General features: G+C 41.5%; 1 protein-coding gene across 1 annotated transcript in view; it reads left to right on the top strand.

Moving 5' to 3' along the window:
• Nucleotides 1–25,802, top strand: part of Ush2a (usherin) — a 683,507-nt gene that overhangs the window by 508,860 nt on the left and 148,845 nt on the right. Inside the window, 4 exon segments of the mRNA XM_087905997.1 lie at nt 7,836–7,908; nt 7,910–7,962; nt 7,964–8,024; nt 10,238–10,403. Coding sequence (XP_087762123.1) covers nt 7,836–7,908; nt 7,910–7,962; nt 7,964–8,024; nt 10,238–10,403 — 353 coding nt within the window.

Below are 25,802 nucleotides of genomic sequence, written 5' to 3'. Positions count from 1 at the left end.
ATTATGTTATCACTTTGTTCTGTGCGGTGGAGGCTGAGCATGCACCTGCCACAGCACACATGCCGAGGGCAAAGCATGGCTTGCCAAAGCCAGCCCTCTCTTCTAGCATGTGAGCTGCAGAAATCAAATCCAGGTTGGTGGAGATTTCACCTGCTCAGCCACATTGTGGAGCTGACTTGGTTATTTTTAGCACCAAGGTCATTCACCATCAAGGTCAGTTGACTGCTTCCGAGCCAGTTTTCCATACACGGTCTTCCCCGTGTCTACTGCCATCATCCTTACCCTGCTTTCACTATGTCAGTTTACAGAACCAGTCTGTAAGATGCCCAAAGTCAGACATAGAGAAGAGAAACTTTCAATAGATCCCTTTACAGCTTCAGATATGGTTTTCTTATGACTTTCAAATTATTTCTAGTTAATGAGTCTCATTTGGGTAACTAATTTTCATGATCACCTTTTATAAGATTCATTCCATAGCTAGCAAAATATTAAGCTCATGTTTACCCAGATCTTCTACTGTTTCGTAGGCCGACACCTGATTGTCTGATCATAGCTTGTATTTCCCCTCCTCTTTGATCTTTATTACCAATTACTCTTTATGTAATGTGCTTCCTCCTGTGTCACTCATTGGCAGCCACTACTGGTCACTGTGGACCTCTGGGTGTCAGATAAAGCTCTCTTAAACAAGCATGCTTCCCTTGGAAAGTCCCCAAGTGGTTCTTCACATTACCAAATTCCCTGATGTGGGATGTCTCTGCCACAGATGGCCTTGTATCAAAAAGTGAAACATACAGGGAAAACCCAAAGAATCTTGCTCAAGTCACAAGGCTGCCATCCTGGGTTAAGTTCCTTCAAGATAGCCGAGCCTTGCATCTTGCAGTCAACCACTTGGTTAGTGGAACTTGCCCATCTCTATCATGATAAACAACATAGTGTTGCCTACTCTTCATCGTCAGCCCAGAGTCCCTGTACTCCATCCCTGCCCAGCACCACGCTCTAACAGAGAGGCAGGCTTCATCTCCATGATGAATTGTCAAACCGGAGTCCTCCGTCAGACAGCCCCAAGACCTCCTAGCCAGACTTCACTCGAGCGATAGCAGATTGGATTTAGCTATTTCCATCCTTCAGCCGCAAACCACGAGAAGCAGCGGTTGCCAATTTCTCTGTTTTCACTTTCTCTGTATGATGTACTTGGGACCTGTTTCCAGAACCTAGGGAATGTGTGTGGGAGGGTAAGGAGTGGTTATACCAAGCAAATAACTTCCCTTTCCTATCTTGGCTCAGAAATCTCCAGTGGTTATCCAACACACTCAAAACCAAATCCAAATTTATATTCCTGGCTTATGAAATCCCACACAGTTGGCAAGCTCCATTCCAGCCACACAACAAGCACCGTGTCTTATTTTCTAACATTCTGTCTCTTGCTCAGTGCACTTCAGGGCTACTGGATTCTTTGACCTCCTTTTCCACAAGTCAGGCACATGGATACAACCTGGATCACACGTTGGCTCCCTCATTGGTTCACCCTTATTTTGTGTTTCTGCACAGAAGAGCCAGGCCTCCTCAGCCCATGACTTGAGATATTAGCAATCCACACATTGTTTAATGCTCATCTCCCTCCAGCAAAATGTAAGTTTAATGATCAAAGGGACTTTACCCGTCTCCTCCAATGATAAAGATAGAATGATGCCTGCTTTTGCATTGGGTATTTAATAAGTATTCAAAGTTTGGACTTTGGAGCACTCCCCAGATTCTGTTTATTTGGATTTGTTAGGATGATGGACTGGTGGTGTCCTCAGAACTTCTCAGAACCTTGATGCTGCCTTTGAGTAACTCTCAAACAGATAAACTCGTCACATGACAATCACCTCTGCAGAAATAACTGCAATTCCTAAATGAGGAAATGTCAACTTGACCGGCTGGGACACCACTGACGCCCACTTGACCGGCTGGGACACCGCTGACGCCCACTCGTGCCCTTCGCCCAGCTGGGACACCACTGACGCCCACTTGACCGGCTGGGACACCGCTGATGCCCACTCGCGCCCTTCGCCATCTCTCGTTCCAGCTGCTCTACTCAGCCTGACTATCACCTCTAAGGGGACACTTGTTTTTAGGAGTAATAATCCTGCACTCTCAGGCTGTCCAGCGTGGTGTTGGGAGGACTCCATACCTCTCTTTTTATGTTAAAAACATGTGTCTGGTGATTAGTAGATGTGATCTGCCCACCAGAGTGGACTCATTGCTGGCCTGATTGTCTACATGCTGAGTGTCCCTACTGACCTTCTCCTTCTCCTGTGTGGGCCTTCCCAGAATTCCCTCTGATATCTTAACCATCTATTCACGTTTACATCTGTGTTCCCCATGAAACCATCTTTGAGTGGCCTTGATTATTTATTTTTAAAAATGAAAACACTTGTCGGGTAGTGGTGGCACAGACCTTAAATCCCAGCACTCGGGAGGCAGAGGCAGGTGGATCTCTGTCACTTCAAGGCTAGCCTTGTCTACAGAGTTTCAGGATAGCCAGGGCTATATAGAAAAGCCATGTCTTGAAAGAATTAAAATGAAAACACTTGACTTTGTTGTTTCACAATTCACATGGTGTATATTTATGCTTCATTGTCTTTTTCTTCCTTCATTTGATGCAGTTCTTAATAAACATCCCAATAGGGTAGTTAAATATTCAATGTTATTGAATTTTTAAGATCAATCAAGATACTCAAAAAACTCAAAAGTCAAAAGTTAACATTTCATCAAAATACATATTTTGAGTTTTATATTTAAAGTATTCTCACCATTTTTCATAACATAGTCTAGACTATTATTGAGGCATGTGAATACTGCATGATTGAGTAGCAAAACAATATCCACATTTTGTTAAGACCTATCTTAGAATAATCAGAAATCCAAAGCTGCTTGATCTGTAACAGCTTAGTCATGAGGTCTTGGAAGCACAAGGGTTTTCCCCTTGTGGCTCAGATAAGCTATTTTGACAAATGGGGATAAAACATTAGAATAATAAAGTGTCTCTGTGAGCCCTAACTCCTTGTACAGCATCCTGACTTACAATGTAAAGATAAGAAATTGTATTCCCACTGCTTTTCTAGCTTCCATGTTTGGCAGAAGTGACAGCTTTTTATAAGAATAGATGTAGCATTATGTACTATAGCAGAAATAGAATAATAATTATCAAATGACAGAATTTTTTAAAATGTCCAACTGAAATGTCTGACCCCCTGTGATTTGTGTTCTCACATGTATGTGCCCATGGTGGCTTTTATCAAAAACTATTAAAGACACTGTAAGCATCATTCCCAGACCTGTGAGTCCCTTGACTGTCACTTAAAGTAGTGTTCTAGGACTAGGAGATAGATCAGCTGGTAAAGTACTTATTATATAAGCAGGACATGAATTGTATTATCAGCACCCACATAAATAGCCAGGCATGGTAGCCATGGGGTTTGCTGGCCAGCCAGTCTAGCCTAGTCAGCAAACCTTGGGTCAAGTGACATACCATGCCTTGAAAAGAAGGTGAGTAGTTTCTGAGGAGAAGACACCTGAAGTTGACCTCTGGTCTCTACATATACATGTACACATGTGCATGTCCACCCCCAATCACACGCAGAGGGCATAGTGATTCCTAAAATGAATTTATGCATTGAATATGCATGTAATATCTGTGGAAGGTAGAGTTGATTTGGAGGCTGGATCTCTGGATAACCAGCAATGGCTATATTAGCCTGTGACTCCCTCGAATGGTGGTGTTAGTTTCCTCTCTGCAGGCCCACTGCAGGATGTGCTGTACGTATACGTTCTAGAAAATGAAACAATAATTTCATCAGCCTATTAAAATGTCAAGGTTTATCTTGACTGCTACCTCTCAGATAAATGTTTGCGCTTAATTGGATTTCTGAAAATGATGTCACTAAGAATGCTGATCAGATTCAAAATGAAAAATAGTTTAGAATATTAGTACACAGTGACAGAAAAATAATGCTCCAATGTAAGTCACTGTGAAACTCTGATGGACATGGATAAGACTTTACATTTGGGCTGGGCGATGGTGACACGCATCTTTAATCCCAGCACTTAAGAGGCAGAGGCAGGCAGATCTCTGAGTTTGAGGCCAGCCTGGTCTACAGAGTGAGTTCCAGAACATCCAGGGCTACACAGGAAAACTTTGTCTTAAAAAAAAAATTTTTAAAAAGAGAGAAAAGTAAGGAAAGGAAGGAAGAAAGAAAGAAAAGAAGGAAAGAAGGAAGGAAGGAAAGAAAGAAAGGAAGGAAGGAAGGAAGAAAGAAAGAAAGAAAGAAAGAAAGAAAGAAAGAAAGAAAGAAAGAAAGAAAACAAAAGAAAGAAAGGTAGGAAAGACTTAATGTTGGGCCATTGAAGTGGTTTAGTAGGTCAAAGTATTTGCTGACAAACCTCATGACCTAATTTATTCCCAGGACCCTCACATGGGAGAAGGAGAAATGTTGTCCTCTGACCTCCACACATGTGCCGTGATACACATGTTCCCAATACAAACACAATCAAATTAAAAACAACGAGCGGAGACATTGGCCCTGGTTCATGCTTTGCTTTGCTTCATGTCCTACTAGAGTATTCTCTGTGGGGAAGAGCACCCCACAGTTGTTTGTGACTGGCAAAATGTCCAGTCAGAGCCTCCAGAGCAGCAAAATGGGAATTAGTGTTTATGTCAGAATTCCACTGTTTTCCAAAACAATGACCACAAAATAGACAAATCATTTTTATGTTTCATACAGGAGGCACAGCAGGCCATGATATGCCCCAAAATATGTCAACTTTCCGGTGCATTGTTTCAATTTTTTTAGTGTAGTTATATATTCTTTTTATTTGTTATTATTTTTCTTTTTTAAATTTTTTTATTGAGCTATACATTTTTCTCTGCTCCCCCTTTCTCTTCCCTCTCCTTCTACTCTCTCCCATGATCCCCATGCTCCCAATTTACTCAGGAGATCTTGTCTTTTTCTACTTCCCATGTAGATTAGATCCATGTATGTCTCTCTTAGGGTCCTCTTTGTTGTCTAGGTTCTCTGGGATTGTGAATTGTAGGCTGGTTTTTCTTTGCTTTATGTCTAAAAGCCACTTATGAGTGAGTACATATGATATTTGTCTTTCTGGGTCTGGGTTAGCTCACTCAATATAATGTTTTCTAGATCTATTCATTTTCCTGCAAATTTCAAGATGTCATTTTTTTCTGCTGTGTAGTACTCCATTGTGTAAATGTACCACGTTTTCATTATCAATTCTTTGGTCAAGAAGCATTTAGGTTGTTTCTAGGTTCTGACTATGATACATTTCTTCATGATAAAGGTCTTGGAGAGAGCAGGGATACAAGGAACAAACCTAAACATAACAAAGGCAATATACAGCAAGCCAACAGCCAATATCAAACTAAATGGAGAGAAACTCCCAGCGACCCCACTGAAATCAGGAACAAGACAAGGTTGTCCACTCTCTCCATATCTATTAAATATAGTACTTGAGGTTCTAGCTAGAGCAATAAGACAACAAAAGGAGATCAAAGGGATACAAATCAGAAAAGAAGTCAAACTCTCACTATTTGTTGATGATGTGATAGTTTATATAAGTGACCCAAAAATTCTACCAAGAAACTTCTACAACTCATAAACACCTCCAGTAATTGTTTCTTTTTTAACTACTTTTTTCTTATTGAGAACCTGTAGACACCACATACATAGGATCCAGGCAGATTCATAGTATTAATCTGATCATTGATCATTTTTCATTTGTTTTATGTTTTGAGATAACCTAGATGGGCCTTAACTCATGGCTCTCCCCCCACCTCGGAATGCCCAGTGCTGGGATTACAGATGGAAGCCACCAGGGTGCTCTGGGTTCTTTTCTTCTCTGTAGGCAGCTGTACTTTTCCGATCTCCTTCAGCACAAATATGTAACATGACGGCCGGCTTGTTGGGGTTTCTGTCCTGCCCAGTACCCCACAACTGGCAAGCCCAAAGAAAATCATGCACAAGACTCCATAAGATTATAAACTGATTGGTCCATTAGGTCAGGCTTCTTGTTAACTCTTATAACTTATGTTACCCCATTATTCTTATCTATGTTAGCCACATGGGCTCAGTACCTTTCTCAGTGTGACAGCTTACATGTTGCCTCTTCGGTGGTCTGGACAGGAATGACAGAGGAACCTCCTTGCTTCCCAGAATTCTCCTGTTCTCATTGCATCACCTCTACTTCCTGTCTGGTTTTCCCACCTATACTGCCTGCCTGGCCAATCAGCGTTTTATTAAAATATGATTGACAGAATACAGACAATTCTCCCGCATCACAAATATAATATTAACATATCACTAAGAAAGCAGGAAATGTTGGTCAACTGTTACTTATTGTATTCAAGCCCCCAAAAGCTAATCTGTGTCTAAAATGGAATGGTTTCTCAAAGTTTAAAATATCAAATGCTCTCTGTAAGAGTATTCATTTTAGGAATCGCCAGTTCCTAGACCTCAAACTACAAAGTACATATGAGCTGAAGAAACAAATCCACTTAGCAGTGGCTCAAATGCGGAGAAATATCAGAGGCTCTTTGGAAGAAGTTAGTTGATGTGGGAGTTCCTTCTGTGTGCTGTGATCACCATTAATGAATAAAGATAGTGCCTTGGCCTGTTGATAGGTTATAACTTAGGTAGGCGGGGAGGACTGGACTGAATGCTGGGAGAAAGAAGGGCGGAGTCGGGGAACACCATGAATCCACCACTGGAGATAGATGTGCTGAAGCTTTGCTGGTAGGCCATGACCTCATGATGTATACAGATTAATAGAAATGGGTTAAATTAAGATGTAAGAGTTAGCCAATAAGAAGCTAGAGCTAATGGACCAAGCAATGGTTTAATTAATACAGTTTCTGTGTGAATATTTCGGTTCTGGGCAGCCAGGATGAACAAGCGGTTTATTGCAACAGTTAGTGATATTGATGGTTTTCTCAATTTGGGAATTGATTTTGGCTGAGGGTGTAGGAACTAGTCATAGAGACTTACACAGTCAGATCCAGACAGGGATAGGTGATGTCATTGTCTCAGAGATCCCAACTTCTGTGCTGCTCTCTGGGATTCTTACAGACTTTCTCGGACCAGCACAGGCATTACTGAAGACATGTTATAGCAAAGAAGGGAGACGTTGACAACCATGTCCAGGAAGCTAACACTGCCCGTAGACTTCACAGTTGCCTTCCAGATACATCTTTGACCAGCTGGATGCCATGTCTCTCTTAGGTTTTGAAAAGGAGAGGATGCGTAGAGAGGAGGTTCCATCTGCTATACTCCAGTTCTTGCTGTTTGCCAAGGCTTCTTCCTTGGTTTTTCTTCAGCAAACCCAGTAGACCATGGGTTCTCTTGACTCCTTGCAGAGGGTTTTTCTTCTTCTTGCCTCTGAAACTTCAAGTGAGAAACCACCAGACACCTGCCATGTATTGTTCCCCCCAAACTAAAACAGTTTTGATTGAGTCTTGAAACAAGCTATATGATAGTCATGGATATGAGCGTACAAGTACATTAGCGTATGCATCAGCATATATATGTGTGGTAGTGCACACTCCATGGGCAGGGAATTACTCCTGAAGTCAGATCTTCTGAACAATCAGGAAGAGTGAGTGAGTAAGGTTGGTAGAAGTTGTGTTGAAAGTTGTTTTGTCAATGGGATTGACTCTAGCCTGGAATGGTACAGCATATACATAATTATAATTATAAAACAGATATCTCTCTCATACACACACACGTGTATGTATATATATGTATGTGTATTTACATGTATATGTACATTTTTATCTGTTGCAGATCCCTTCAAATATATTGGATGACACCAGGAAATCCAAATGGAATCATTCTCGGATATGACCTTTTATGGAAGTCCATGCTCTGAAACCCAGATGTTAATAGAGAGATGCAGTGAGGAGCTATGCAAGGGTCAAGTGTCAACACCCTGAAAATATCTGTGGGGAGACTTGCTATTCTCCAGGAACTAAGGTAGATCTTTTCACATGCACCAATGAAAGCCCAGGCTCCCTCCACCAGGCTCTATTATGATAAATAATCTTCATATTATGCTGTGAAGGCCACATAGAGAAGAAAACATTCCTATCAAAATCCTACTGACATCATGAGCATCTTAGTCTTTAAATCTTCCATCATCTCTCTAGAAAATAAGGGTTTATTAGGATGGTAAAGACCCCCTCCATTAGTATCAAATTCAAGGACTTGAAGTTTTGAATTGTACAAATCCATTCAGCTACAAACGGCTGTTTCTTCCCACAACTCTGATACATTGCCGTAAACAGGACTGCTCCTGGTGTGTCAGAAATATCTTAGAATTATGGTCATTTGTAGATTAATGTTCATATTAGTTGCTGTTTAGGAATCAGATCAATAATACAGCCAGACGGAGGGTTTTGTAAATGGCTTTTATTGACAAACAACACAGAAAACGACTTGATTTGAAGGTAAGGTTTCATCTAATGAAATACTGTCCTATTTATCAGTAGCGTTGCACGTTTGATGACTAAGGCTCCTCCTCGATCCATAAGATCCACTAAAAAGGAACTCCGGAATTAATAAAGTGAATTTCCGGAGCCATGTGGATCGAAACACAAATTATTACGGCTGCCAATTGCTGAGTGGTAGTTACTATGTAGGAGACGCATAAAGTCAGCCACTTGCTTAGTGGTAGTTACTATGTAGGAGACACATAAAGTCAGCCACTTGGCAACCTTACAATTTCTATATCTCTAAAATTACTGTGCTTTGATTTAATTGTGTGTGTGTGTGTGTGTGTGTGGTATATACACAAGTGTGTGTGTGTGTACATGGAAAATCACAATGGGAACTCCCTTTTTAATATAAAATACCTGCTAGTTAAAATGTAGAACTTTTAGAAAAACAAATAATTCTTGTCTAGTAATATTTTTGTACAGGTGGTTAATATTAAGTGCTTTTGATGAAAAATATAGAAATTACTTCAAAAGCAGAAAAGGGTTCTCTTGGAACTCTTAAGCATGGTACGTAACTTTTCATATATTTTATGCAGAACATGGCATTGAGAGGAAGAATCATTGAGTTTACACTCACAGTAAGATTGGTCTTAAATACTTACGGCTAACAGCTAAATCCGACAAAGGTAATGTGTTTCTGCTTGTTTAGGGACCCTGAGTGGCTGGGTGAGAGCTGACTTCTTTGCTCTTAGATAACTTTGTAGATGAGCGATGGAGTGGGTGGAGCTGGGGAGGGCTTCTGTCCGGTTTCAGTCACTGAGCCCTGAGGGGGAGGGAGGGGGAGGGAGGGGGAGGGTGGGAGAGGGAGGGGGAGGGAGGGAGAGGAGGAGGAAATTCTCTGTAAACAGGGTTGATTTTTCTGCCATAAGAGGTATCTGTCTAATCGAAGTGACTTCTATCCAGTCCAAGTTCTCAGTCAGTTTCCAGCCACTGCTCAGACTTTGATTTGTTTTATATAGAGCATAAAGATACAAATACTTATCAGATAGTTCAAGCATATGATTTTTTTTTCTGTAGCTAGCTGCTGGCAGAAACACAGGGAAAATGACTTCCCAAGTTGGTTTCCATGTAAATTCTTTTTGTGATTGTAGTAGTGTGTGGTATATGTTTACTGTGGTATATATTTGCATAGGTGTATATATGTGTGTATATATACATATGTGTGTGCATCTATAGAGGTGAAAAAAGAGAGAGGGGGAGAGATTGCCTTAATGGAAAATTGGGGTCCATAAATAAATGATCATACACATTATAAGGAAAATTCAATTTATTTAATAAAAAGGATGAGCAAGAAGCAGTTTGTATGGGTGTGGTGTTTTCAAGTTAAGCAGTCATTAGAAGAAAGCTATCTATGTGAAGGAAATGGTTCATTGACAGCTTTAAGTACCTTTGTACTGGAAGCACCGGCAGTCTAAAGGCAATTTACGTTTTCATTTACATAATGTTATAACACAAAGCAAAGCTCAGTTGAAGAAGGCAAGGAAAGCTGCATTGTTTCAAGTGACGCTTATGGGATTTATATGATGTTGGAGAATAGATTTTTGCAGTTGGGGGCAGGATGACCGGCTTTCAAGGCCTTTGGAGAAAGTAACATTGCTCCGTGAGATGCAGCATTCGTAATCAAGTGCACATCTTTACTTTAAAAATTGTCTATTTTTAAAACATTTCTTTAAAACTGATCCAAACTTTCAGGCTTGTTGTGCTGGACTTCTCTATGACCCTCAGCCCAGAAACAGCTGCAGTGAGCAGAGACATCACATCGCTTCCGAATTCCACTGCAGTTTGTGGTGGGGTCGAATCCACAAGGCACGGCCAGACCACCAGTGCTGTTCTGGGTGTTGTGCTGGACTTCTCCCAGGTGAGTGTCTTCGCCTGCAGCACCCAGCAGCCCTGGGAAGCTGACAATGCAAGCCTGTGGTCCATATCAGGAAGCTATTTCAAGAACCTTCCCATCAAAACCTGAACCACAAAGGCACGGCCAGGGATGTGCTTTAAATATTATTTTCCAGCTTTGTTGAAAGGCAGCTAGAAGTGAAGGAAAGTGGTATCCGAGATCCTGCTACCTACACTAGACAGAAATGTATCTGGAGCTCTCCTTACCAGCAACTCCTCCTCTCTCGTGGCTTTGTTCCACTATGCACATCAATGTTTCCTCAGCAAATCTATGAACCAGGAACTGGGGTGGTTCATCTTCAATGTCGGTTTGGCTAGATTTGAAGTCACTTGGGAGACATGCCGTTGGCAGCAGCTCTGAGGGTATTTCCAAGGAGCTTTCATGAGAAGAGGAAAAACCCGGGCTGAGTGTGGTCAACACCATCCCAGAGGCTGCAGTCCTAGACCGAAAAAAAGAGAAACCGAGGAACCCAACTGAGCACTGAGTGCTTCCCCTCTGCTCCACAAGTACCGATGTGATATGAGCTCGTTCCTGTACCAGGCCTTCCCCCACCCAAGGGAAAGAGTTCTCCCAGGTGAGTAGCCGCCGTGAGCCGCCATCACCCTTCCTAACTGAAGTTGCTCTATTTTGTGCTTTGTCACAGCAATGAGGAAAGCAGCAAGCATGGTGCTCGTCCAGGCCACGCCGCTGTTCTCCACTCCCTCCATTTCTCCTTGGAGAACCACAAGCCTTCTTCCTAAATGGGTGATAGCCAGTTCCATTTACCTGAGAGTTCCAAACTTCAGTAGTTAATACTGTAAGCTAAGTAAGCTAGACATTGTTTTCCATATTTAAATGACATAAAACAGTGTCCAGTAAATGTCATACAGGATGAGGACAGTGACAGCCACAGTTTATAAAGCAAAAGATCTCAGGCCTTGGATTTAAGGGTTTGCATAAAATCTCTATTACTGCCTAATTTAGCTGCAATTTCTAAGACATGGGTTTGGAAGAGATCGCTAACACACCAAGAGAATTCCAGAAGGGAGTGTTGTGGTATTTTCTCAAAATTCATGCTCCTTCCTGAGGACTTGACTACTCTTTCATCAAAGTGTGCTTCTGATGCTAGTCAGAGGGAGCTTTCACCTCTGCCATAACAGAAACAAAACAGGAGGTAGAGGGGACGAACATCACAGGTAAAAACTGCCTTTGAAAGAGAAAGGAGGTTGCAGAGAAGAGAATAGCGCTGCCTTTCAACAAATCAAAACACAAGCCTTTGGTCTGGTTGCTCCAGTGGCCTGGGTTTGCGTAACTTTCCATTAGTCATGAGGTTGAAATTTATTTATTTGGACATGCCTGTGCGTGTGTGTGTGTGTGTGTGTGTGTGTGTGTGCGTGTGTGTGTGTGAGCCCACGTGTATGTGCATGCACGACCGCATACCTGCATGCGTGTAATATGTAATAAGGCATGTATAAAGCCCAGAGGGGTTGCTCACCATCCTGTCTGGTCTGTCACTCTCTACCTTTGCCTTATTCTGCTGAGACCGGGTCCGGCTGGTGTCTGGAAAGCTACAGTGTTCCAGATTGGCACCGCCACACCTGGTTTCAAAGTTTTTCATTCTTGCATGGCAAGTGTTCTTCCTACCCCTTCCTACCCCAGGGCAGTGTTCTTCTTCTACCTGCCTTTTCCCTGGCTCATGTGGGCCAGCAACCAGCTTGTTTGGGTGACATCCTGGCAGGGTCATTTTGTACCCATCAGAGTTTGCCCCCAATATGAGTGGAAGAGGAAACAAGAGCTGTATTCTATATATGGCCGATGTGGAAGGAAGGAGCTTGACTTTTAGTGGCTACCTGGCTGTGGATTAGGGCCCCCCAATCTGTCTGCCCTTGTTCCCACTGTGGTTCCTGTCTACTTCATTAACATATGTTGACATATTTTAAGGATCATTCTAGACCAATAGAACTTGTACTGCCACTGGAGAAGCCCCTCTAATATAGATGTTTTTTTTCCACAACCTAAACTTACCTCTGATATCGTCCTGTTTTGAAAGATTTGTTTGTTTGTGTATAGGTGCCTACATTAGTCTGTGTTGCCATGTGTCCCATCTCTGAGAACTGGAGTTTCAGGTAGCTGTGAACCATCTGAGATGGTTCTGGGAGCCAAATCCAGAGGCTCTGGAAGAACAGCAACCGTTTCTAACCATTGAGCCATCCCTCCTGCCCCAGAACACTGGTGTCTTTCTTAAACACAGGAAAATGAATTTGGAAGAGAGGGGAAAGTGGTTTTTCAGATGTCTGAAGAGAGCTGCGTGCTCTGAGACACTCAGCAGAACATGAAGTTAGCGCTGAATCTACTGATTGAAGAATTAGTGTTTGCATGTTCATTGTATTCTCTATAGATATAACCACCCAAGGAGAAGATGTGAGGAATTCTCTGACCTAGTTTCTTTTGCAAAGCATGAGATCAAACATGGCAGGTATGATAATTAAATACTTGGAGTTTGCTCATAACTGTGAACCTTCATTCTGACCATCTTCTCCTCCCCCTACAACTCAGAGGACAGAAAAATGTATCTTGATAGCAATATTATTCTTGTCTCTGATTCTCCAGCAAGAATCCATTCATAATTGAATAAATCATAAGGATGTTTTCTAGAAGGAAATATGTTGATGGTAGCATAAGGATTTTGTAGAGAGATGTTGGCTTGTTTATTGAATTTTGGTCTGCAGTTGTTAGCCGCTGATCAAATAAAGCCCTGTCAAGTTCTCTGTTCTCTCCAAACGTCCACAGCTGGGGGCTCTCATCTTCTCTTTTCTTCCCACAAGTAACTGCTTTCAAACTTAGAGAAATGAGACGGACATTGCCTGCTGTCTGCTAATGTCCTCCACACCAGTAGACCCAGGGGGATCTTCTGAGGCCCACACAGCCCGAAGTAAAATAAAATAACTTATGTGGATATATCAAAGAATTTTCTTTCAAAGTCACTTTGAAATTTTTGATATTATCATTTGAAATAAACTAATGCTGGAAAATGATTCTTCCCCTCAAAATTAATGATAAATACTTGTTTCCATTTAGCACAGCAGTTAACTAACATCAAAGACCCGCCTATGTGTGCATCTCTAAGCCCAATGATGTGGGATTTAGAACTAAGAACACAACCCAGTTGATCCTATGGAACTTTTACTGATATTATGTAAGCCTCCTAATAACTGAGTGTGTGTGTGTGTATGGGTATGTATGTGTCTGCATTGATATGTTTACATGTTGTGTATACATGCACACATGTGGACTTTGGAGATTAAAGATAGCATTCAGTGTCTCTTCAATCACTGTTCCCTTAAAAGGTGTTTATTTTAATTGAGTGGATATGTGTGCCACGCGTGTAAGGGATAGAGAGAGAACGTATGAATGCCTCAGAACGTGGGCATGTGGAGGCCAGAGGACCTTTGAACATCAGTTCTTGCCTCTCACCATGTTGAGGCAGGGTTTCTCTCTTTTCTGCCACTACCCAGCATGCCCCAGGCTAGGTAGCCCATAGCTTCTGACCAACTCTCTGCTCTTCTCAACTCTCCCTAGGAATACTGGGATAGACATGTGCGCTAGGACACCCTGCTTTTATGTGGCTCTCGGGAGTCAAATTCAGGTCATCAAGCTTGAGTAGCAAATGCTTTGCTCACTGAGCCAACACCCCTACCCTCCGCCTTCTTTAAGATCGTATGTCTCACTGAACCTGGAGCTAACTAGGCTGGTTGGCCACCAGTGACCCTTCTGTCACTGCCTTTCAGGGCTACAGTGGCAGGTACAGGCCACAGGTAGGTTGGTTGGTTTTTATGTGAATGCTGTGCATCCAAACTTGGAGTCTCATATGAATGGACTTAACTCCTTTTGCCAGACCTTAGTAACCAATTCTTAAAATCTCCACACCATATAGATAAGTGTGTATGTCTAACCTATCTGTCAAAATTATATGTGCATTTATGCATCACACATACGTGCAAATGTATGATATCCACATGGCACACATATGGAGTCACAGAAAATATTGTAGTATCGCTGAACTGTTAAGCCCATGCTACACCCTGATTCTTTGAAACAGTTGTTTTCCTCGGTGTTACATTGTCCTCTCTTGTCCAGATAAGAAAAAAAGAAAAGAAAAAAACATAAAGAAGTCCTTCCCAAGGGAGAACGGGTCTCTGCTTCAATTGCTAATCTGTATAATTCTAAATGAAGGGAAGCTTTTCTGACCTGGGTCCTAAGCCCACGGTCTTCATTAACTAGTTTAAGGCCGCTCACATCAAGAAAGAAATGTCGTGAGCCCAAGCTGTCTTGTATCTCTCTACAATTCAAATCCAATCAGTAGTCTCCACGCTTGAGGCTGGTGCAGGCATTTTGATATTTATAGAGGAGCTGAAACATTGGTTAATAATATTACTCCTTTTTTCCTCTCAAGCCTTTGCTCCACAGCTACATATCACAAAGGGCAGCGGAGAGGGGAATACTCGTTCACCCCACTTTTTTATAAATATGCTAATGACCCCAGAGAAGTGTTAATGTGGGTCATTGTTTGATCAGAATAGCAATGAACTATTGGGCTGCGTGGCACCATTTAGAGAGAAAACATCTTCAAACCTGGCCTGGAAGACTCATTTTTAGAGGTTAATGAGGGGGTGACTGGTCCTTGTGTATTGTGTCTAATGCTCTTCTTTTAGGGGGAAAGAGTTTTATTTCTCATTGGTTTAATACACATCTCTCTCTCTTTTGCTCTTCTTAAAACTTTTTACAGTCAGTAAATGAAGTCAGGGAACTATGACTAAAATAATAACACAAATGCTAAAGCCAGTCCAGGAGAGGCTTCATGCAAAAGTTTGTCTTTCCCAGTATGGATCTGAACAGCTTTGTTTCTCTCAGCCCACAGTCACGCTGGGTAATGCCAAACTGATCAGGCCCAGAACTGTGTCACACTGTAGGTTTGCCACTAAGGGGCACTGTGTTCTCTGGCTGAAAAGGGTTAAGAAAAATGGCAATTACATTTCAGAAGATTCTTCTATCCCAAGGAAATAATGGTGGGTAGACAGATGATAGATAGATAGATAGATAGATAGATAGATAGATAGATAGATAGATAGATAGATAGATAATAGATATATAGATGGATGGATGGATAGAGATAATAGATGGCAGACAAAATATAGATAGATGATAGATTGGAAATAGATGACAAAGAGATGATATATAGATAGATAGATAGATAGATAGATAGATAGATAGATAGATAGATAGATAGATGATAGATGATGGATGGATGGATAGATAGATGAATGGTTAGATAGATAGATAGATAGATAGATAGATAGATAGATAGATGATAGATGGATGGATAGATGATAGACAAATGGTAGATAAGAGATGACTTAATGGGTAATCTAAAATGATAGGTGATAGATATAAAGATGTATACTATTCCAATAATGACACTGTTTATAAGCCCATTCCACCTTTATTAGCTGCTGGTAACACCAAAAAAACCCAGCATTTTTTGCATGTGACTTCACCAGCTCTCAGGTCCTCATATAGTTGGAGCACACCATATTGGTCTTTCTATCATTAACTTCTTTCACTTAGCATGCTTTCAAGACTATGTCAGAATTCTACTCTTTTTTAAAGTCTGAATTCCATTGTGTGCATACACCATATTTTCTTATCTGTCTAGTCACCAAACAAAGAACATTTGGATTCTTTCCACCTTTGGGATACGGTAAACAAAGCACAATGAATCAGTGGCCTTGGTAACATTTATTTTCTAATTTCATGTGTGTCTCTGTGTGACTGCCCCTTCAGTAATAACTGTTATAATTAACTGTGAAGCAGTGGGTTTGATCTGCATTTCCCTAATGATTCATAATATTGAGTGTCTTTCTGTGTGATTCATAGGCTTATCCTTTCTTTGGAAAAATGTCTATTCATGCACATTTTTATGTTGCTGAGGTGTATCGGTTCTTCATATATTTTTCATACTCATCCTTGCTGTGGTATTGTCTCCAAATGCTCACATTTAAAGCTTGGTCCTCAGTGTGATGGCCTTCTTAAGCTTTTGCACCAAGGGGGGACCTATTAGAAAGAGATCGGGTTATTCAGGGTGCTGCGTCCAAGGCGCTAATGGAATTCTTAGGGGACTTTATTCCATTCCCGAGAACTGGAGCTGGCGAGTGTTGCTGGTTAGAGGCCACTGGGCTCTGCAGTTGTCCAGCCTATGTGGCCATGAGCCTGTCATTCCCTTCCTTCATCCACTCTTGCCATGAAGTTGTTTGTAGAACAGGGTTTGTGCCATGTTCTAAAACTCGACATATCAATGAAACAGACCTTTAGAAACTGTATTGAATAGTCTCTGGTATTTTATTATGTAGAAAAATAAAAATGGCTAAAATAATCCCTCATTATTTTATCATTTCTGAATACTTTCTCCAGTGCCTTCCTTGTGGCTGACTCTTGCCTACTTTGATGACAGAAAGTTTGAAATGTTGACAGATCCAAATTCATCTATTTTTATTGCTGTAAGTTTCATGTTATAACCAAAACAGTTATTTTCAACTCATTTCCCAACCCAATATCCTGAAGCTGTCCCTAGATCTTTCTACTAAGAATTTTGGGTTTTAGTTTTACTCTGTGATCTTCAATACATTTTTGAGCTCATTTTTGTGGCATATAATAAGGTAAGAACTTGACTTTATTCTTTTTCATGTGAATGTTTCTGTTTCTCAACATTAACTATGCAAAACAGGAATGTTGCTTTCCCCCGTTGGGTAGTCTTGACAGCTTTGTTCTAGGCAGCTTGACCGCCGCATGTGTGGATTTGTGGCTATCCTGTCTGTTTCATTTCAGCCGCACATCACTCTGTGTGCCAGCACCACAGTGTGTTACTACAGCAGCGTTGTACTGGAGTTTGGAACCGGAAGTGGAAGACTTCTGACTTTGTTCTTAGACGAGATTATTTTAGCTATCTGCAATGCCTCAGCATTCGTGTGAATATTCCAATGGCTTTCCCATTTCTGCAAGAAGCCTCAGGATTTTGGCAGAGATCTCTTTGGCTCTGCCAATCACCTGGGCTAGCACAGACATCTGAACAGTGGTTTCCCAGCCATGACCATAGGATGCTCTGACACTGGGCTGCTTCTTGCAGCTCTCAGTGTTCACATGTCCTTGGCTGACCTCATTGTTACACATTTTATACTTTGGGTGCTGTGTTAAATGTTACTGTTTTACAGACTGTTCTTGTGGTGTAGAAGCTTAATGGATTACTTGTGTATGTTCTATATATTGAAACATTGATGAATTCATTGAGTATTCCTGGCATTCCTTTTCATAAATGGAATTCATTTTAATAAATGAAACTTTACTCCATTTGAGATCCTGCTGTCTGAGAACACACATGGATTTGCCTGTCCTGTTTGGTTTTGGATGCCTGTGTTTCCTTTACCTGTGTAATTGTTTTGGCTACCACCCAACGCTCCAATGGGAAGAACTGGAGGCCGCATCTCTGCCTCCTTCTGATCTTCCAGTGGTTCGGTTTAGAGTTGGTTGTTAGTCAGCCACTCTTCCTGTTCACACCTGCTAACGCTGGGGCAGTTTCCGTATATTCCTGCTTTGTGGAGTACCAGGAAAGAGACAAAGCTTGCTTTCGTGCCTTTTCTTCTTCAGCTGAGAGCATGTCCCCCACCTTCCCCTTATTGGGGTGTTAGGATAATGTTGTATTATATTGATTAACTTTGATTTGCTAACCTTTTAAAAATTTTTGTTAATGAGGCTGGAGAGACGGCTCAGTGGTGGAGAGTGCACATTACTCTTACAAAGGACCTGCGTTCTGTCCCCAGCACCTGCAACAGGGACCCTCAGCGACCTCTACCTCCAGCTTCGGGGGTACTCAATGTCATCTTCTGGTCTCCACAGGCACCGATGCTAACATGCCAAGCCCCCCCTCCTGCATACACACATACACATAATTTTAAAAGGGCTTTAATCTTTTTGAACTGTATTATTATTGTGTGTGTGTGTATGCCATGGTGCATTTGAGGAAGTCAGAAGACAGGTTGTGGGAGTAGACTCTCTCCTTCCACTGAGGGAAACTCAGTGGTTGAACTCAGGCCGTCAACCTTGTGCTGCAGCAGAATTTCCTCCATGGCACCGTGTTGTCTTATTGGTTAATTTCCCATTCTCAAAATAAATCCTACATAACCATGAAGTGTGTTATTCTTTTAATGTGATTTTTAAACTTAGTTCTATGATATTTTTCCTTTCTTTTTTTTCTCTCTCTCTCCCTCTCTCTCCCTCTCTCTCTTTTTGTTCAAAGTCGGTATTCCCAAGGGCTTGCCATCTACAGTTCTCTTTATTCCAGCATCTTTGTCTAGTTTTAATATCAGGGCATTGTATAACTCACAGTTAATTTAGGAGTCATTCCCCATTCTTCAGTTTTCCTGGAAGAAGGCATTGGTGTTAATTTCTTTAAGGATAGGTAGAATTCGCCCAGGAAGTCATTTGTCCACTGTGTTTCTTATGGGGAGTTGCTTGGTAAATCATATAATCTTATTATGAATTACTGAGTCTCTTCTGATTTTCTATATTTTTTGATTCACTCTTGTTAAATTTGTATTTCTATCAGCTTGCTGCTATTGTCTAGTAGCATAGTCTCTTGAACAATGAATTTGAACAGGAAAGACCTGGAGCATAGCTGCACTAAATTCTTGTCTTATTTTCCTACTCTTCATGAACCTAAACATAGGCAGATACTATCTGATGATTTCCTGTCAATTCATCTTGCCTCTACACAGTAAGTCTCATGAGAAGATGGACTAATCTACAGAGCAGGACATCCAAGATGGTGCATGAGCTCCCTAAGTTCTCACTGAACTTGGGCCTTTCCTTACTAAAGCTTGGTGACTCGTTGCTTACATGATACAACCTTTGGACAGTTTGAAAATCATCCGACTGCTTGGCATGACCACCGCCTGCTTACGCCTTGAAAACACAGTCAAGGAATAAGGTCCATGGAAGGAGAAATGTCTAAGAAGGGCAATACAGGAAATGGGAAGAAACTGCTGAAGGCGCATGAGGAGAGAAGAGATGGGCAAGGGAGAAGAAACTCAAGATTCAAGGGAGCAAGAAGGAAATCAGCCAGATCCGGGTCATGGGAAGAAGAGAGCAGCTGAAGTCTATGCTCTAGAACCCCCTGCCAGCCATTTCTGAGATGTCTCCAAGATAAGCAGTTTTGTAAATTCCCTCTTTAAGGATCCTCTATACCAAAATAAATCTACCAGAAAACAAAAACAAAGCAACATAAAGCCAATAACAACAAACTTGATATTTGGAATTTTTATATTTTTGATCTAGAGACATCAAGTCAAGGACTAGGTATTTTTTATTTAAATTTTTTAGATATTAATGTTATTATCAGAATCTTACATGCTGACATTGTACATGTACGAGCTCTAGGGAAATTTATTATCCCTCATAACCCTACAAATTATGAATGTGCTTAGCTAAATGTAATATTTTACTTCCTCTCGTTTAATTATCTTCCCATTTTAAGCGTTTTGTTTGGTTAAGTAAATATATCCTTATTAAGAAATAATTTCCCATTAGGGAAAACACTTCAAGACATTGGCACTGGCAAGGACTTCCGAGCATCTAGTCACTTAGGAAAATGCGGCAATTGACAAATGAGATTTCAACAACTGAGCAAGTTTCCACACAACAAAGGAAACAGTTGAGGAAAATTATCCTGCAAAATGGGAGAATTCATCGCCAGCTGTGGATTCGACAAAGGTATGCTATCTAGCCCACCTCAGGTATTCTCAGCCTTCCTAATGCTGCAGCCCTTTAATACAGTTTCTCCTCTTGTGATGATCCCCCACCATCAAATGATTTTTGTTGCAGTAGTTTTGCTACTGTTATGAGTCATGAATAAATATCTGATATGTGAACCCTGTGGGAGTCACGACTCACAGGTTGAAAACTACTGACCTAGAATAGACAATTCAAAAAGAAAGAAATCAAAACACATCACAAATGAGTTAATGAATTGAGTAGATGATTCACAATAAAGTTTCCAATAAATAGGACAAAAGAAATTCCAACTTCACTGGCCACCAGAGAGATGCAAATTAAAATGACATTGAGATTCTCTTGGACAAAGGGGAAGCATTCTGTACTGATGGTGAGACTGTAGACGAGAGGGTCACAATGGAAGTCAGTATGGAGGTTCCTCCAAAAGCTGAAGACAGATCTTCCACATTGCGCAGCTATAGCGCTTGTGGGTATTTACCCAGAGGGCTTCATGGACAGACATCACAGCAGTCTTTGCTGCAGTGCTGCTCATGGGAGCTGAGTTATGGGACCAGCCTGATTGTCAGCGACAGGGGAAACGTCATGCATACATGACAGATTTTTTTCAGTCATAAAAAAAATATCAAAGTCATGTTTGAGGGAAAGTGGGTGAAACTGGAGATAATTTGTGTCTCTCTCAAATTTAGCACCATGCCCACTCCAACCTTACTCCTTATTTATGGGAGTAACTGAAGCCCTGTAGGTTGTCTATGAGGGCAAATCTATTTTCATAATAATACTGAATTAATCTATGCATTAAAGTTTTATTAAACTTATTTGTTTATTGCTCTCCATGTGGAGGGGCATGGCGATGCATCTCATGGCTCAAGCCTGGAGGTCAGAGGACAGCCTGTGGGAGTCGGTTCTCTTCTTACACCATGTAGGTCCCAAGCATCAAAGTCAGGTGTCAGACTTGGGCACAACACCATTGGCCATTGAGTCATCTCAGCAGTCCCAACCTCTGAGCGTCCAGTGGCATATCCCGGATGCTGTAGGGCATGTGCTGGTGAGACAGAGAGAAGCTGGTGGGAGAATTACGGTGCTGTCAATAACACTAGACCTGAGACTGCCTTACAAATGGAAGAATGCCATTCTTTTCACTAATTTGGTTTGGGGTTTCATAAAAAATATTTCCGCCTCAGAAATGTATCTTTAGGTGTTATGAGTTTATTATTTTAAATGGATTTGATTGTGGAACAGAACACATCCACTGCTTTAACCCACATAAGCAAAGGTTTTTTTGTTTTGTTTTGTTTTGGCTTTTGTTTTTGTTTTCTTTTCAACACAGGACCTCATCCTGTAGCCCCAGGGTGACCTTGAACCCCCCATCCTTCTGCCTCAGGCATCTAAGTGCTGGGGTACAGGTATAGGTCACTAGTCAGGCAGTTAGCTTTTTCTTTTCTTAATTAGCCATAGTTTTCCATTCAACAAATGAAAGTTATTGAGTCTGTATCCAGGAAGTCACCCTTTGGGTGTGAAGATGCTTAGGAGTTCATCCCCCCTCCCACACACACACACAAATCTGTATTATTTCTGGCTCATCCAAGAGAACTCTATCCATTAGCTGTGAAATGCTCTCCTCCTTGTTCTTCAGCGTTTCAGTTTTTGCTGGTGTGTCTTAGTTGTGAAAGCCAATGCATTTTATTATGACTTTCTCATCCATGCATGCAATGGACCTTGGCCATTCTCCTCTGCAAGCCCCACGCCCTCTCTTCTCCAGCAGTCTAATGCATGCATAGCTTTCAGACTCAGTGGTTCTTGCATTAAGTGACGAAGAAAGCTAAGTGTGGATTGGACCCTGGTGTTAGAATCCTAAACGCTGAGTAAGGTCTTGAGAGAAGCAGCTTGACCTAGTGGAGAATGGACGCCCATGGTGCCATGTTGGCTTATGGGCGGCACAACACTCACAGAGTGAAATACAGGGACACATGTCGGTTTGAGCCGGCCCAGGATTTGGTTAGTGCTCCAGGAAGAGTGGATGTGGTTGTCATAGCTCTGATTTACAAAGACTAATTAAATTTGAGTGGCAGAAAAGTGAGAGGAGGGAAAGAGATGATGGAGCACTGTTGCCAGAAAGGAAAGCCATGGAAAGGCCACTGCCCTCTAGGATGGATTCTTAACCTTCTGGAGAATTCTTTCAAATTCAAAGATTCTCACTTTCAATAGAAGTGCATTGAAAACACATATGCACGTATGTGCAACACACACACACACACACATACACAAAAGCAAGCATGCAAATTGCCTACCATATTTATACCCTTGAAGTCCACTAATAGACCCAAGTTTCAGAAACACCTCTTTTACTTCAATATGATGATGATAGGTAACCAGTCAAATGTTTCTTTTTCAAAAGGAATTGCTTTTGTTATTTTGAATTATATGTATGTGTGTGAGGGGTATAGGCACATGCTTGCAGTTGCCGATGGAGACCATAAGAGGGCATCAGGTCCCCTAAAGGTGGAGTTCCAGAGAGCAGTGAGCCCTCTGTGCTGAGCACCGAACTTGAGTCCTCTGCAAGAGCAGGACCTTAACTGCTGAGTCTTCTTAGTTTGGGTCCTCTCGTGGGCGCACACTGAAGCCTTCCCGAGACAGTGACATTCTTCAAGTCCCAGGAAGCAAGAGTGACACGGTTCTGCAATGCTGTCTACGCCTCTATTACCTCTGGTAGCCACAGTGGAGGAGACAGAGGCTCAGTACTTGTAAAACAAAGGAGAAAAATCTCTTTATCACTTTGACCTTCAGGCACACTAAAAACAGCCAGGTTCTGAGCTCTCGCTCCTCCTCAGCTGTCTCTCCTTCTGGTCTCCCCAGCGATGACAAGCGCTCACAGACCTGCTTCTCCACACCCTAGCCACTCTTCACACCCCCGAACAAGGCTCGGATCTTATAACACTCTTCCCAAACCCAGCCTCTCTCGGCGCCCGGCATTGTGAGCCTGCCACGACACTGGCCTGGCTCGTAAAACATCTCTTTATGTACTTTATTACTTAAACTCTTTTATTTGCCTGCAGGAGGCCCTTAACAAAATCACATTGAATTGACTTTCTCACACCAAATCAAATCTCCCTGGTCCCAGTTCAGTTGTCTTTGTCAATATGTATTTTATAAATGGAGTGAATTAACAGATGCTGGAGGAACAGAAGTGCTGGGGTAGCGGTTATGGTTTTTAGTGTTCTCTCTGGGCGAATGAGCTGTGTGGGAGTGTTATACAGGTGCCTTGGGAAGGAAGTCATTCCCGCCGATATGTATTCTTAACCATTTTCTCCCAATATATTTTAAATCTCCTTATTACACATTTTTCCCTTAGTGTTTTGCGTATATGGTTTTTATCATGTACGCCGTTAATCTGGGCTTGGACTTGATGCATTCCTTAATATTAAAAGACAAAATTAAAACCCTCTCTATCGTTCAGAGAGGTTGGAGATTTTCTGTTAGCCATGACCAAAATGATTCCCTGCCTTTAGAATATGTTTCCATACACACACACATACAGAGAGAGAAACAGAGAGAGACAGAGAGACAGAGAGAGACAGGCTTACACAGTTTTTGATAAGAAACACTCCTGAAATTGTTTCATAGCAAAAATTCTGGACTTACATGCACCCTAGACTCTGCCTTGAGAAAAATCAATGGTGACCTCCAAAAAAATGAACATTTTTCCTAGGATGGAATTTCCAAGTTTCGAAAAATAAATGGTGGAGCAGGGGTAACTACAGGATTCCGTGGTGCAAGAGCTGACTGGAAGCGATTGCTCCCAAACTGTCTCCATACAGCCCCGATGATCTTTTGGAAAATGTAGTACGTGCATGTTCTAAAACGTATGGCAGTGGTTTGGGGAGCAGGCTTAACTGTCTTCCTCGGTTTTGTGATGGTGGCCATAGCGCCACCTACTGGTCATCACAAGCAAGAATGTCTTTTTTCTTATCTTTTTTTTTTTTTTTAAGTGTTCTTCCCCTAATTTTCTAAGTTTGTTCTGATTGTTCTGAGGGCTAATTGTAATCCATTTCGTCTCTCTTCTATGCCTGAAGTACAGAACCCCTTGTCCTAAAATATGACGATCCCTAGTTAAGCCCAGAGTTCAGTATGAGTTTTCTTACCCAGGATTGATTTTTTTCTACATTACCGATTTTATCTGTTAGTCTTCTTTGAAGAGTGTAGGGCACATTCTACAGACTTAAACTACTTACAAATCATCAGACAGATGTATTGACAAATATTTCCTCACTAGTCCTTTATGTTAAAGAAATGCTGGCGCCATACTTGATAGTATGATTTCAAGCTTCTTGTAATTTATTTCTCCATCGTCTACAACAGACTAGCAGCCATCCAGAGGCCGTATGTACACACGATGTGAAAGACTGTGTACGCAAGTGGACCTGAAATGGAAACATCTAGTCACACGCACCTCTCTGTGTCTTGTTCAAAGACACGCTCCATATTCACACAATTATAATGAAGAGCTTTGGAAGAACGGACCAAGCCATCAATAATAGATGACCTGTTTGGCTTTGCTTTGGGCTTGTTTAAAATTGTGACTTCTGTGTGTCGAGGTTCAAAAGTCAAGTGCTGTGTGTGATAAATTAGGCAGGGGTCAAAGGTTGTTGCCATGCCTTTCGGAAGCCGTTCTGTCTCTGGATTTGCAGCTCATTCATGCTGAAGTGAGGCACCATGGGTAGTACCACCAAGCCCCTCTCTGCAACATCTGCTCTCCCTAAGTGAGTTAGTGCACGTCAGACATCTTTATGTCAGAATATCACAGTGATGGATGCAGACTTCAGAAAATGCTGCATAAAAATCTGGTGTGCCGTTCTGGCCATTAAGTGAAATTACTATTTAAATTAATGGCACTGTCATGGTTTATCTGTGCAAAGAATGAACGCTGATTAGAGTATTAAGTAATTAGCAATTTATCACACTGGAACAAGGTTGATAATAATTAAAGAAGTAATGGTTTACCAAGGAAACTAGAAAGGGAGTCACTTCTTGTTATGTGAGTGAAATCTTGCCTGAAAATTTTCAATTCAGAAAAGGCAAGATGAAGCCCTTTGTCAAAAAAAAAAGCATCCTTTCTTTTCCTCCCCTCGTATAAAAACAGTTCATTATCAAAATTTTAGTTGACCTGTCAAAAGTCCCTCAGAGCTATCAGATGACTGATTAGGGTTTCGAATTAGGTCAATGTCTGCATTTTGATTTCATACTTAGAGCATGGTGAAGCCATGCAGTAATTTGCGAGTGGAGGGGGAGACTGTACTTTCCTCCCTAAAAGACCAGTTTTCAGATTTTGATTGCTCTCTAAAATGGAAACATGAATAGTTTTAAGAAAATTACAAGAGGAGAAAAGTGACAGCCAAGAATCCAAGGGTGTGTTTAAATTTATGATCTGAAGGAAGCAGAAAACAATTTCCAAACAATACCAAACTTAGGCGCATGGCGGTCACTTTTATTTTTGTGTGTGTGAGAACACACACTTATAAGTAGACGCTGGCATTTTGCATGAATATA

The sequence above is a fragment of the Myodes glareolus genome, chromosome 5, assembly GCF_982192425.1.
Source record: "Myodes glareolus chromosome 5, mMyoGla1.1, whole genome shotgun sequence".
NCBI lineage: Eukaryota > Metazoa > Chordata > Mammalia > Rodentia > Cricetidae > Myodes > Myodes glareolus.
Note: the sequence above shows the minus strand (reverse complement) of the source record. Positions and strands in the feature narration are given on the sequence as shown.